Source organism: Danaus plexippus (assembly GCF_018135715.1).
Source record: "Danaus plexippus chromosome 3 unlocalized genomic scaffold, MEX_DaPlex mxdp_34, whole genome shotgun sequence".
In the NCBI taxonomy this organism is placed as follows: Eukaryota; Metazoa; Arthropoda; class Insecta; order Lepidoptera; family Nymphalidae; genus Danaus; species Danaus plexippus.
Genome location: NW_026869846.1, coordinates 2,269,323 through 2,282,641, shown reverse-complemented (window position 1 = coordinate 2,282,641; position 13,319 = coordinate 2,269,323). Strand labels below are relative to the sequence as shown.

The following is a 13,319-nucleotide window of genomic DNA, read 5'->3' as shown; positions in this document are numbered from 1 at the left end:
TATGTTTCTTCATACATTGGTTGCAGAAGTCTAATTAAGAAATATTCTAAACGAAACTGTATGTTTAGGATCCCTTGGCGTTACATTTATGGTGGGCCTGCGAGCGTCGCGAGGGTTGTGCTCCTCATTTCCCTCCGGAACATCCTCTGGAAGAACTCCGCAGGGCACTATTAGCTGCTCTCTTGTTTCACGCCGGTCTTAAGGAGCATGCCCTAGCTACTGCAACAGCTGGTACTAATCCCTCAATACCACTATATTATTATAATGAGCAATTGACATTTATTTGTAATTTTTTTTTATTATTCAGAAATGGATAAAGGGGAAGTGAAATTATCTCCGGCTATGTCTGAGATAGTAAAAGCTGTGCAGCAGAGTAAATGGACGCTTATGAGGACAAGACAACAGCTGTCAAGGGGTTACAAAGAGGTCAGTTTTATAAAAAATATAATTACATATATTCATAAGAAAATACGGTTAAAATTCGTAACCTCATCTATTTTAATTATATGTTTTGTTCACAATCACTTCAGTGCAAAGAAAAAATAAATATATTATAAAATAATATACGAGTACATTAAATTCACCATACGAAGTCATTAAAACAGTTATTTGTTTTGAAGTAACATTTGAATGTGAAACGGTACTCGCAGTACTCATATGTATATATTCCAGGTGTGCGCCGCTCCACTAGAGCGCGCTCGTTTCCTTCTCCATGAAGTCCGCGCTGCTCTATCCCCTGCCCTCACAGCGCTGGGGACGCGACCTCCGCGAACCGCACCCGCCTCACACAGGGTGTTCAGAAAAGTGTTGAAGATGGCTCGGGAACCTAGCTTCAATAAATGGTGTGTTATTATTAGGAGTGAAACGAATTATTATTCCCTTCATTAAATTTAATTTGCTTGTCATTGAAACCTATTTTTCTGCTAGTAAATTAGTTTCATAGTTACTGAAAAAAAATTATATCTTTTTTTTTGACATAGTTGTGTTATTTTTGTTATAATTGAATTTAATAAAATGTTATTTATTTTCACAGCTTCGAAACTACTAAAGATCTAAGAAACAGGCAGAATAGTTTGAGTAAAAGTATGTTAAAAGCTACCGGTACTCTGCTTCAGGGCGATGCTTTGCTTATCAAATCCACTATCGGCGGCCAGTGTAGTAAACAGGACGACGCTCAAACGGTAATCGTTGAACCTCCTAGAAGCTATGTAAATTTAGAAGGTTCCAGCGATACAATCGTAAGAGACGCTTCCCTTGTTCAAGCCAAAACGAAGCTCAAAATGAAAGATAAACCACTTGAAAAAGATTTAAAGAACGCTTCCAATTTCGACGACATGCGACACGACAGTCGCGGTGAGCTCAAACTTTTAGAAAGGGACGAAGTCTTAGACAAGGATTGTGACGACAAGACGCCAACCAATGAAATATCTATAAGCTCGATCAATGAAATGACGGATAACTCGGTGTTCAAAGAGTCGCTGGAAAGCGAGAAGCAGGTACTGCTTTTGGCGGACGACTTGAAAAATGAAATTGTTATTGCTGATGAAGAAAAAGATGACGATAACTCGGAAAGGAACAAATTCGTGAACGCCTGGGTGGCGAGACTAGCTTGTGGAGAAAAAGGTCCGTTTACATGGGATAACCTTATTAGTACTGAAATTTGTTGATACTTTACAGTCATTTTTTGTGGAACTACGAATAGGTTATTTCTATTATTGTTTGGTTTTGTTTTGTAGATTTATATTGGATGCTGGAGGAAGTAACGCCAGAACAACAAAGTCTAACCGCTGCTATAATTGACTTCGTCATGACAGAGGAACCCTGTGATATTGATATTCTGAGGAGAGCACTGTACTGTCAGGTATACAGATATATATATATATATATATATTAAACATATATTAAAATTAGAAATACACCATTAAATTCCTATCTTACACTTTGTTTTTCTATAGGTCCAAAGAGCAGATATAAGAAGGACTGGGTACTCTGTTATAAATAGTATTCTGAACTCATCTCAAACTCTGTCAGAAAGTATTAAGTATGCAGCTTTGTGTGGTTTGATTGGAGCCTCTATGGCGGATTCTGTCCCCAATGCGCCACTTAAACCGACTATTCCATTGACAAAACCACTAGAAAATATCGAGTCTGTTATACCCTACCTCAAATATATGGTCCTTCTGGAAAGATCCAAAATTATGAACTTTATTCTAAACGAGCTAAAGGCGAAAGTTCTGGAGGGTGAACAAACCCAACCGTTACCTTTGAAAATGAGTGCTAACTATGGTGCGCATGCGTTATTAAATAAACCATCCAGAGCCAGGTAACATAACATTCAAGAATAGACTTGAGGTTAGAAAGTACTAAGTAAATGTTAGAAATATCTTCATAAAGGGGAATTACTATTTCAGGTTCCTCATAACTCTTCTGTCACTGCTTATTGAAGGCTGTCAAGGTCCCGAGCTAGAGCAACTTATAAACGGTGGAGCGCTGAGCTCGTGTCTGACACTCCTGAAACAAATTGGTGGAGACACGTCACAACACGCTTCATTGATTGTTAATGGAGCTAAACCGAAATGTATATATTGTCTTTCTCGCTTGAATTGAATTTTTCAATTAATTATTTTTTCCGCCTTGAATGTAATATATGGCAACTTTATATGAATGTAACGACACTTATTTTATAAAGCTTCAAATATATAATCGTGTGTTACAGTTGACTGTCTGATAATTTATGAAGATGAAAGACTCGGAGCCCGCGCGAGGGGTGCGTCTTTATCAGGACCAGAGCTGGCATCCCTTATGAAAATCGGCACTAGGGTTGTTCGCGGTAAAGATTGGAAGTGGGGTGACCAGGTGACTTTATACAATACACATTACAAACACAATTTTTTTATCCTTTCTAAAACTATTTAAACAAGGGATTTAACATTATAAAGATTGCTATATACAATTTCTGATTAAATTAATTTCCTAGTCAGGATTTTTATCTTTCGCAACCATCTCATTATACGTGAATTATTATATAAATCATGATATAGGTAAATTAGTTGACAAATTCATGATATCTGTTAATAAAAGGCGTAATTGCAGCTAATGTTCTAATGCTTGACTAGGATGGCATCCCTGGCGGGGAGGGTCGCGTGATCGGAGAGCTGGGTGAGGACGGGTGGGTGAGGGTCGCGTGGGACGCCGGAGGGACCAACTCCTACAGGATGGGCAAAGAGGGCAAGTACGACCTTAAGCTGGCACGATCACCCTCACCACCGCCATCTGTTGACGAAACAGTGCAAGGAAACGGTACGTATTATGTACTAGGTATAAAAACAATTTTTATTTTGTTATCTGTTGTTGCTCGTCTTCGTTAATTTCTGGTACAGACTGTATGAGAAGAATAATAATTTTTAAGATGTGCATATATCACTATTTATAAATTAAACTGTAATCTTATTTAAAAAAAAGCGTAAACAAAGCCGCTACCAAAGAGTAAATATTTAGTTTCACACATAACATAATTGGTTTGGTTAAGCTCAGGGAATTACTATCTTCGAGGATACGATACACACTGATAAAAAATTATAAGTTATATTTTGTTCACGCACAGCGATCGAGAACAGTGTAGAGTGGTGGCCGGTCAGTGAAGTCCGTTCAGCGTGCACGTGTGCGGTGCGTGCGCTGTGCGCGGGCGCAGGCCGCATCACCAGTAGCGGTAGCGGTGCGATTGTGGCGAGAAGGAACGTGGCCGCACTACAACGAAGACTGCTGGCGTTGTCGCACGTACACCTACACCCGCCGCCGACGGCATTTGCCGCTCATACGCATACCGCACTTGCTTTACTAAGAGGTCTTTATTATATACTACATAAGGTTTAATTTTGTTTGAAGCGCAAAGTCTAATAGAATATACGTTTCAGCAAGCGCTCAGAGCCCGGAAATGAGGGCAGCTCTATGTACAGATGCCTGGTTCGAGCTTTGCTATAGTATTATATCGTCTAACGATAAGCCTATTACACAAGATCTTGTGTATCTGCAGGTATATTTCTTACTGATACGAAATGACGTAAATATTTAGAGAATAATATTTTTCTAACATGTTCGAAATATAGATTCAGGCTCTCTGGCTTTTACGTCGTGTTCTGAAAGAGCATACTGGCTCCGGGGAGTGGCGTCGTACAGTGACGGCTCAGTTGATAGCGCTGGCTGGACGGCTGTGGCTCGAGACCCATGCCGCTGATCCAACGTTACGAGCAAATATACAGAACGTTGGAGGCAGTCCGTCCCCAGTCGACGAGGAAGAGATAGGTATTAGTAAAATTTTTATTATATTATTTGTATAGATAATATAGTAAAAGAAAGAAAAATAAATAAGAATTCTTTTGTAAAAAAAACAAGTCACTCAGAACTGAATGAATATGAAAAATTTAAATCCATAATGAGGGAAACGAAGAATAATATCATTTAATACTAAAATTAATTTAACAGAATTGTAACACGTTTTATATGTGTAGACAACAGATGGCGCGCTCCAGCCACCGCTAGTTACACCGGTGGAACGTGCGCGGCGCTAGTGTCGCTGGTACATCAGTTACACGCCGCGCCGCAGTGGCACGGACCTATTACAGCACTGCTGCTAGAGAAACTACAGCTTGCTGCACAAATGGTCAGTCCTTATGTTCCGTTGTTTATATTATAATAAACTTATATTCATTATTTACTCATTTTATAGTTGTAAACTTTGATATGGTCCCTGGTCAATTATTATAGGGTAGTAAAAGATTCCAATCTAGTATATATTAGGGAATGATACCTTTTAACTAGACTTTATCTGAATCTTCGCGATTGAGCTGATTTTTGACAAAGGAGTAAAATATTAACCTATAAATATGATGAAAAATGACACACAAATAAGTTGTTTGTATGCTTTTGCTACAAAAAGTGTTCATAGAAGTACAAATTTTTTCAATCAATTTTTTTTTCGATTTGACTGATGGTAGCGAGAATGACAAATTTTTTAAATGTATCGAAAATGTTTAAGTGATTGCAATGAACTCACGGTTTTTCCAAACTTTTCCGAGATCGCTGGTATTGCTAGTATTATGTATAGGTTTATATAATATATGAAACTTATATCATCGTGTTTTAGAGTGGATTTTTTTTTCCAGATAACAAGTGACTGGCATTGGTGGCCGCATACTAGTCAAGATTTAAATCAGACTTTAAAACCTGCGCCCCCCTCACTCAACACGTGCCTAATAGGTATGTAAAAAAATATTTTTTTAATGTTCTTCGTTGTAATCAAATAATTATATCTATTATAACTTTGGTGCTAGCTGGAGCTTTAGGTGTCGTGGGCGGGATGGAGTGGAGAATAAGATTAGGGCAGCGCGTATTCGCTGGTTCACCCCCGAGGAACGCTATTGTGACACAGTTGTCGTCACGAGCCAAAATAACTCTTGTACATGATGACAACACTTTGTCGAAGGTACAATGCATTAAAATAATTTCTTTGGTCATTTTAGTTCTGAGCCGCGTTAATTTGTTCATAAAGTCGGCTTAGAAGATAATAATTATTTGATATTTATTACACAAATCTATCAAATTTATTACACACATATATATATGAATATTTTACCTATACATTGAGTTTATTATTATAATTGTACCTACAAGCTCACGACTAAGATTCTAACAAATAAAATTCTATCAAAACTATATCACATTAAGTCATATATTTTACGTCTTTCGCAAAGACCAAGCAGCTCCCAGTATAAGTCTATCTTTTTATATTACTAAGAGCTTATGGAAGTTTTAGGTTTTTCCAAGATCTGTATTCTATATGAAGCGTTAAATGCTAGATATCCCTCAGGTGGATTTAACGAGTGTACAAAGCGCGGAGTGTGAACGTCTCAGTCAGGTCCTGGGTGGTGGTGAAAGTGCTCTGAGGGTTTGTGCCGCACTCCTCGGAGCCGGACCTCAGGCTTCACCGATGCATCCTCATCATTTGCCAGGTACATACTACCTATGTTTATTCTATTATAAGTTATCGACTTATTTTTCTTTGAGGCACTAAAACAAATATAATTTTTTTGTAGTTCAATTATCAATAATTTTATTTTGTGCTAAACGTCCTAATTTATATTATTCTTTTTATATCCGATTGTTACATTTTTGTGATAACAAAAAACCGATCACTTTCCAGAATTATTCCTCTCAACGTTATTTTTCTATAGTACTAACAGTTGTGATGTTTGTTTAGCTGAAGTCGACGTATACGGACTTCGACGCCAACAAATGGAATTGCTCACATTATGTGCCGTGAGGGGCCTGCTAACGACCAGGACCAGATTAAGGAAGGTTCTATTGCAACCTCCAGATCACAGTGGTGAGTTGTAGAAAAAAACTATATATACATTACAATGAAGTAAAATTATTAAAAAGTATGTTTGTTTACATTTATATTGTAATATAGATGGCAGGACTTTTATAAAACCTGTATCGTTTCAACAGTAACGTTTTTTAGAATTTGTTAGGAAGTGAAGCAATCCGTAGTACCTATAATTTTTATATACTATTTATATGTAATACACCCAGGAGCGGCAGATCGCGGGACTGCTGGCACTGAGGGTACATTGCTGCGTCGTTTGTTATCTCTGGCAACTCGTCCCAGTCCGCTGGCCGCCTCACACTCACCCAAAGACCTGGCGTCAGCCGCACTCACTATAGTACAGCAGCTGGCCGCACATGTTGCAGGTATAATCACATATAATAGAAGTATTGGTAGTATTGTTATGGCAAGTCAAAACTAATAAGCTTACATTAAAATTTAATGAAACAATCCTAATCTCTAACAAAACATTGAATGTATACAATAGTATTAAGAACGTCTTTCAATTTATGTTGATGAAAAAAGTTATCTTAATTACTGTATTCACAGGGGACGAAAAAGACTTTGACTCTCCGCCAGAATTGCCGATCATAGACAAGAGCAATATCATGCAAGTGTCTATGGGACCGTCGACCAGCACCGCGTCACTTTGTCAGTGTTAGACATTTATGTGTGTCGTTAAGACTCTTGTTAATAGACTTTTGTAATGTCTATTAAATTTATATTTCAGCGAGGAAAGATCTGAACACGTGGGCAAATTCTTCACAAGTACAAAAGGTTATTGAAATGGGATTTTCTAGACACGCTGTTTATGGAGCTATCCAGACTTTAGGTATCCATTTTAAAATGTTTTTTATTTTGCGATAACAACGTAGACGAATTGTCCGTTGTTTCTGCTAAGAACTCTGAAAGGAATATCAGATGTTACGATATCTTAGGGCCAATATTTTGTGAGAGAATAATACCACAAGATTCACGACAATCTATTAGCAAATGTATGTAACTCTGTACCTATAGGGGAGTTTGATTTGACAACTGAACAATGATAATATATTTAACAATCTGTTTTTTAACTACTTGGAATTCTGAACACATTATTAATACTGAAGCTACGTTCTATAACCTATAGTTATTTTTAAAAGCCGTCTTGATTAAAAAAGAAACTCGCACTCTAATGTAACACAGCCTTATTAGTTTTACATTAAATTCAACCATTTCGAGATGTGCTATAAAAATATTTTCCAAAATATTTTAGGTGGAACAAGTTTGCCGACCGTTGAGGCACTAGTTGCATATCTGTTAGAGTTGCCCCAGCAGGGCATGGATGAGACGGTGTACGAAATAAAGCCGACCACCTCGAAGCAGGAAAAGAAACAGACTCCCTACCGTTGGCGGAGCTGTTTTGCGTCGGAAGACGAATACGCACAATACCTATCCGACATCATAACACCGGGCATGACCGTCAGGTGCTGCAAGGCGTATGAAAATGTAAGTGTTTGCCAATTTTATCCCTAATTAGGTAATTTTTCTTTGAACATAGATCATTTTGTTTTTATTCTAGATCGCTCTAGGGGATGTTGGACAGGTCCAAAAAGTAGAGCGTGATATAAAGCAGAATGTTTTCTTGCACGTGAGTAGTATTTTTTATTTAGATATTTGATATTTTCATACTATCCCCTCACCAAATTCAAATTAATATAGCAATCGATGAGTCTTAACACCCTGTACATGTGTCTAAGATTGTAGATATTATAGATTTTAAAAATATATAATATTAAGATAATTTTGCACTTATATTATTTATCACTCTAGTTTAAAATTTGATATTTTATCCTAGTCAAAGCCATGCTTTGGATCAACGCTTTATAAATTGAGAATTCTTACACTCATTCCGATCATTTTTATCGTTGGTTTGATGGTTCTCGTTACAGTACTTGGATGTGAATTCGCAACAAAAAATTGTAATTGCAAACTTGAAATCCTTATTTACCAAAGAAAAATGCTTTAAACAGCGAATTATATTACGAGCGTTTTAATTTTAATTGGAGGCAAGCAAATTCTATGTCAGTAAATATAATGCAAAGTACGACTTAAGAAACATGGTTCAGGTTGAGTGGCGCGGCGTGGGCCGTGTGGCGGGCGTCAGAGCGACCCATGCAGAGGTAGTGTCGGGTGCTCCGCCCTTCGCCCCCGGAGACCGCGTCCGTGTGCGGGCCGCGGTCACTCAGCCGCGCTACAAGTGGGGCTGCATCGACCACTCCAGCGTGGGAACCGTCACCGGTGCGTTCTGGTTTTTGGCATTATAAATATTCTTTATATAATTGCATTCATCCAAGGCAATTTTGAACAAGCAATTACATTTTATATTTATGAATTTTTTAGCTATTCAAAGTAACGGCAGAGATTTGACGGTTGATTTTCCACAACAACCCGGCTGGACGGGACAAGTTAGTGAGATGGAATTAGTTACGGACCAATGTATGTATAGCAAGGACACGATCTTAAAATTATATAACTATATAATACTCACCCACGAACTCGCTCTATCCCAGCTGAGTGGGGCGAGAGTGCTGGTGGGTGTACGGTCGGTTGGCGCGGTGCGGTGCGCGCGGTCCGTGTATCTTCTTGCCGACCGGGTGCGGGAGCTCGTCGTCTCCTCGATTCACAGCCACATACAAATTGGCAGAGCTCAAGCGGAACTGGACAGGTATTTCGATAAATCGAGTTAGCTTAACGTCGTCTATTGCGAAACGTAATCCTCCCCTAAAATGTGCCGAACCTGGGCCGACGCAAGAATTTAACCTATGACTATTAAACTATATTATAAAAAAAGTAAAATTTCGTGATTTGTATTAAAAAATCTTTCACTGCTCAGTGAAATAGTGAACGACTCTTATTCTATTGGAGTTAGTCGATAGTAGAGATAGAAAACGAGTGCGGACACACTTTAAACTCTCAATTAAAATGAAACTAAAATAAAAAAACCCCTGACACTATTAACTTAACTTGTTACTAACGCGATAATAAACATATTCTCTCCATTCAGCATTGGATCCGTGTTGAGATGCGGTGCGGCGTTCGTATCCGTCGCCTCGGTCTGGGCGTGTCGGGCGGCGCTCACGGACCGGCGGCGTTGTCAGTACGCGCGGGGAACAGTTTCGAGGACTCGGCCCTCGCCCCCCTCGCCGCTGTGCCCTGCACCCCCGCGCCCCCCTCACGAGACAGGCCGCCCACGCATCTCGCACAGATACAGCTATTGGCGGACTGTAAACAGGTTATCAGATGAAGCTTGGAATACCACTTGAATTCTTAATTAATTAAATCTATTAAAAGTGATGATAAAATTAACAGTTTCGTCGAGTGCGCTCTAAGACTAAGTGTATCAACATTACTTTTCTTGATAATCAATATAACACACGACTTTTTTGTAACCAATGATATCGTTTTCAGTACTATCCGTGCATTGAAATTGGTATCAAGCAAAATAGGAACGTCAACGCTGATTGTCGCGTCCATGGCCTCTACATAACAGGTTTCAGACCAAACCCATTGTATTCGGAAATCTTAGCGGTAAATGTATATTTATACATTAAATAATCTAAATTAACACTGGCTGTACTTATTTATACGACTGCTTTTTAATAAAATTTTTTTAGAGTATGAATTTCATAGCTGAAGATTGGATTGAAAAAGATAATCCAACAGGCGCAGTCTCAGTTGACAACAATCCTCCGTCACTGCCAAATGATTGTCCAAAGGTAAAAATGCCTCCAAATCAATGAGGCGATTTTTTTTTTGTAACTAAAAGTGATTTAATAAACATAATTTCCAGGTATTTGTTTGGGGCCTGAATGACAAGGACCAACTGGGCGGTGTGAAAGGTTCTAAGGTGAAGGTTCCAGTATTTTCTCCAGCTCTTAGCGCGTTGCGGCCGGTCCACATAGCAGGAGGATCTAAAACATTGTTTATCGTATCTCACGATGGAAAGGTATTCAAATTAATCCACATATTAATTAATCCACATATGTTATGTAACCATCGCTGTTATTTGAATGGCAATATAGAGTAGAGGCATGACTAAATTTAACATGGAAGTTTCAAGATATTGTACTTAATGTTATTACATTTTGTGTAGCTGTTTGCTTGTGGTGAAGGCACGAATGGTCGCCTTGGTCTCGGCCACAGCAACAACGTGTCCACGCCTCGCGCCAACCCATACCTCTCCCACGTTCTTGTTAGACGCGTAGCGGTACACTCCGGTGGGAAACACGCGCTGGCCCTCACCGCTGATGGAAAGGTATATTCTTCTTCGATTTAACCGTGATGAATGTTTAGATGTCCATTACCAGAGGAAGCTCTAAATACTTTTTGGTAATAATGTATCACAACCTTTGTTAATTCAATACAATTATTTATATTTTTGTTTCATTCTGTGTGTACTCCAGGTGTATTCTTGGGGTGAAGGCGAAGACGGTAAGCTGGGTCACGGTAATCGCATTACATTGGAAGCTCCCCGCCTCATAGAGTCACTGGCCGGAGAACGTGTCATCAGTATAGCGTGCGGTTCCGCACATAGCGCCTGTGTGACCGCAAGAGGTCACTTGTATACTTGGGGGTTGGGAGAGTACGGAAGATTGGGACATGGAGATGATAACATACAACTAGTACCGAAAATGGTTAGCTTTATACCAACAGTTTATTATAATGTCTGGTGACATAATCTATAAGAGTTTAATTTTCAGGTCGAAGCATTGGCCAATTACAGAGTGATTCAAGTCGCATGCGGGTCACGAGACGCTCAAACTTTAGCCCTCACAGCATGCGGCAAGGTGTTCTCGTGGGGAGACGGTGATTTTGGTAAATTAGGTAACGAGGACGTTAACGTACATAAATTAAAAACTGACAATGTTTCGCTTTAAAATTAAAAAATAGGGACAGTCACTATGATATGTAATGTGTGGATTAAAAAACAGGCAGAGGAGGTTCCGACGGGTGCGCGATACCGATGAACGTCGAAAGACTTAACTCGCTAGGAGTGACTCAGGTCGAATGTGGCGCGCAATTCAGCTTGGCTTTAACTAGAGACGGAGAGGTACATGTACTTGTCATATAATAAATGCTTCCCTTTACTATGTTACAGCTGATATATTATTTGTATCGCTTCGTACCTTGCCATGCTATAGAGTATCACGTCTTGTTTGATATTTAATAGATTATTTTTTCTTATAGGTTTGGACTTGGGGCAAGGGAGACTATTTTCGTCTCGGTCACGGTTGCGACGCGCACGTTCGCCGTCCCACTCTAGTGGAAGCTTTACGCGGTCGTCGTGTCATACACGTGGCTGTGGGGGCGTTACACTGTTTGGCTGTCACTAGTGAAAACCAGGTGACGTATAGTAAAGAGATTTAGGAATAATCTAAAAAAAAATTGTCAAAATAAAACCAAAATTTATTTATAAATTACTCCCTTGTAGGAATTATAACTTTAAAATAACCTGACAATGTCTAATGTGATCTAAGACTTTCGCGAGTATTCATTTAAATGGAAGTAACATTTCGGATTACGAGTTATTTTTTTAACTACATACTACACACGTTTCAGTTTCTTTGCAGCAACCGTGATAACGGGCAGACAAAAAGAAGAATGAGAAAATTTTAAATAATAATAATAAAACAACGCCTAGTAATCTGACAATATCTATTGGTTTCGCTAGTAATATATAAAAATACTGATAAAGTATTTGTACTCTATAAATCACACGTTAATCTGATGCAGGTATGGGCTTGGGGTGATAATGACCACGGCCAGCAGGGCAATGGTACCACGTGTGTGAACCGTAGGCCGGCCTTGGTGGCGGGAGTGGAAGGAGTGCAGCGAGCCGCCGCCGGCTCCTCACACTCAGCCGCCTGGGCGCTGAGACCGGCACAGCACAATGATGTCCCAGCACCGCATGTCACACCTCTACCATTCCCCGCTCTAAAGGATCCATTGGGAGCCAATAGCCTTGGTAATTCAAACATCTAATACGTGTGGATTTATAACGAATTATCCTTACTTTTTGTCGTTTGATGACGCCAATAACGTGACTTGTTTGGTAAAAATGTACTTGTTTAGAAAGAAATATTTAGAGCTACAAGTTTTCGTGCTCTACTTTGAAACGGACTTCTGTAATTATCGCTTACCTTTGGTCTGTCACATTCGTATATTTAAACGGAGTTTTATGATTTCGATTTATCAATATATATAATAACTCTAATTTATATATTTACTAATAAGTTATCTAATATCGTTCTTGTCCAGGTTTGTACTTGGATGAGCCTGTGTGTGAGGAAACGAGTGGAACACGTGCGTCCCTGGCGGCGGCAGCGCTCACACTGGAACCACCAGTCGCCGTACAACATGCACTCGCTCTGATTCTACTAGCCCTGCATATAACACAGGTTGGCTTACACCTACTTTACACCTAGCATAAAAAACAGCAGGCTTATTATTTTCTTTTAAATATATTTTTTTACAACTAGATTTGTTTTAGTTTGTTTCATACTGGTGCAAAAAAAATATTCTTATCACTCAACCATCTGAAAGCTGAATTCTTACTTATAAGTAAAAAAAATGCATAAAAACTGAGGTAACCATATATTTTTTTATGATAACAGGCTCGCAGTCTCCTCGTAGAAGCGCTCCGTGCTCATGAAGCGTGTTCTACTTCAGCTCCTGTGATTGTGGGGCTGGACTCGGAGGACGATGACGGCGAAGCGGACGCTCGTACCGGCGGGGGTGAGGCGCCCGCCGACAGAGCTACATTACCAGTTAGTATTGATGGTTATTAATAAAAATCGTTAGTAGGCGGTTTCAAACAGACTAATTTCTTCGTCACGTTCACACATAGACCATACACAAGATTTTTGTTTTTTTAATATTTTGATAACATTTT

The 13,319-nt window shown here is 39.2% G+C and overlaps 1 protein-coding gene across 1 annotated transcript in view; it reads left to right on the top strand.

Moving 5' to 3' along the window:
* The window catches only part of LOC116774573 (probable E3 ubiquitin-protein ligase HERC2), a 35,733-nt gene that overhangs the window by 9,424 nt on the left and 12,990 nt on the right, over window positions 1-13,319 (top strand). Inside the window, exons 27-63 of the mRNA XM_061527059.1 lie at window positions 69-231; window positions 308-426; window positions 673-842; window positions 1,034-1,623; window positions 1,737-1,861; window positions 1,956-2,323; window positions 2,412-2,578; window positions 2,717-2,856; window positions 3,117-3,300; window positions 3,605-3,844; window positions 3,915-4,033; window positions 4,107-4,302; window positions 4,509-4,660; window positions 5,163-5,256; window positions 5,331-5,482; window positions 5,867-6,008; window positions 6,257-6,382; window positions 6,592-6,750; window positions 6,935-7,036; window positions 7,116-7,217; window positions 7,641-7,873; window positions 7,947-8,015; window positions 8,494-8,665; window positions 8,768-8,863; window positions 8,938-9,092; window positions 9,432-9,659; window positions 9,836-9,955; window positions 10,042-10,143; window positions 10,218-10,373; window positions 10,521-10,682; window positions 10,831-11,061; window positions 11,128-11,251; window positions 11,359-11,477; window positions 11,615-11,770; window positions 12,161-12,392; window positions 12,686-12,825; window positions 13,042-13,194. Coding sequence (XP_061383043.1) covers window positions 69-231; window positions 308-426; window positions 673-842; window positions 1,034-1,623; window positions 1,737-1,861; window positions 1,956-2,323; window positions 2,412-2,578; window positions 2,717-2,856; window positions 3,117-3,300; window positions 3,605-3,844; window positions 3,915-4,033; window positions 4,107-4,302; window positions 4,509-4,660; window positions 5,163-5,256; window positions 5,331-5,482; window positions 5,867-6,008; window positions 6,257-6,382; window positions 6,592-6,750; window positions 6,935-7,036; window positions 7,116-7,217; window positions 7,641-7,873; window positions 7,947-8,015; window positions 8,494-8,665; window positions 8,768-8,863; window positions 8,938-9,092; window positions 9,432-9,659; window positions 9,836-9,955; window positions 10,042-10,143; window positions 10,218-10,373; window positions 10,521-10,682; window positions 10,831-11,061; window positions 11,128-11,251; window positions 11,359-11,477; window positions 11,615-11,770; window positions 12,161-12,392; window positions 12,686-12,825; window positions 13,042-13,194 — 6,258 coding nt within the window. The remainder of the gene's footprint in view (window positions 1-68; window positions 232-307; window positions 427-672; window positions 843-1,033; window positions 1,624-1,736; window positions 1,862-1,955; window positions 2,324-2,411; window positions 2,579-2,716; window positions 2,857-3,116; window positions 3,301-3,604; window positions 3,845-3,914; window positions 4,034-4,106; window positions 4,303-4,508; window positions 4,661-5,162; window positions 5,257-5,330; window positions 5,483-5,866; window positions 6,009-6,256; window positions 6,383-6,591; window positions 6,751-6,934; window positions 7,037-7,115; window positions 7,218-7,640; window positions 7,874-7,946; window positions 8,016-8,493; window positions 8,666-8,767; window positions 8,864-8,937; window positions 9,093-9,431; window positions 9,660-9,835; window positions 9,956-10,041; window positions 10,144-10,217; window positions 10,374-10,520; window positions 10,683-10,830; window positions 11,062-11,127; window positions 11,252-11,358; window positions 11,478-11,614; window positions 11,771-12,160; window positions 12,393-12,685; window positions 12,826-13,041; window positions 13,195-13,319) is intronic.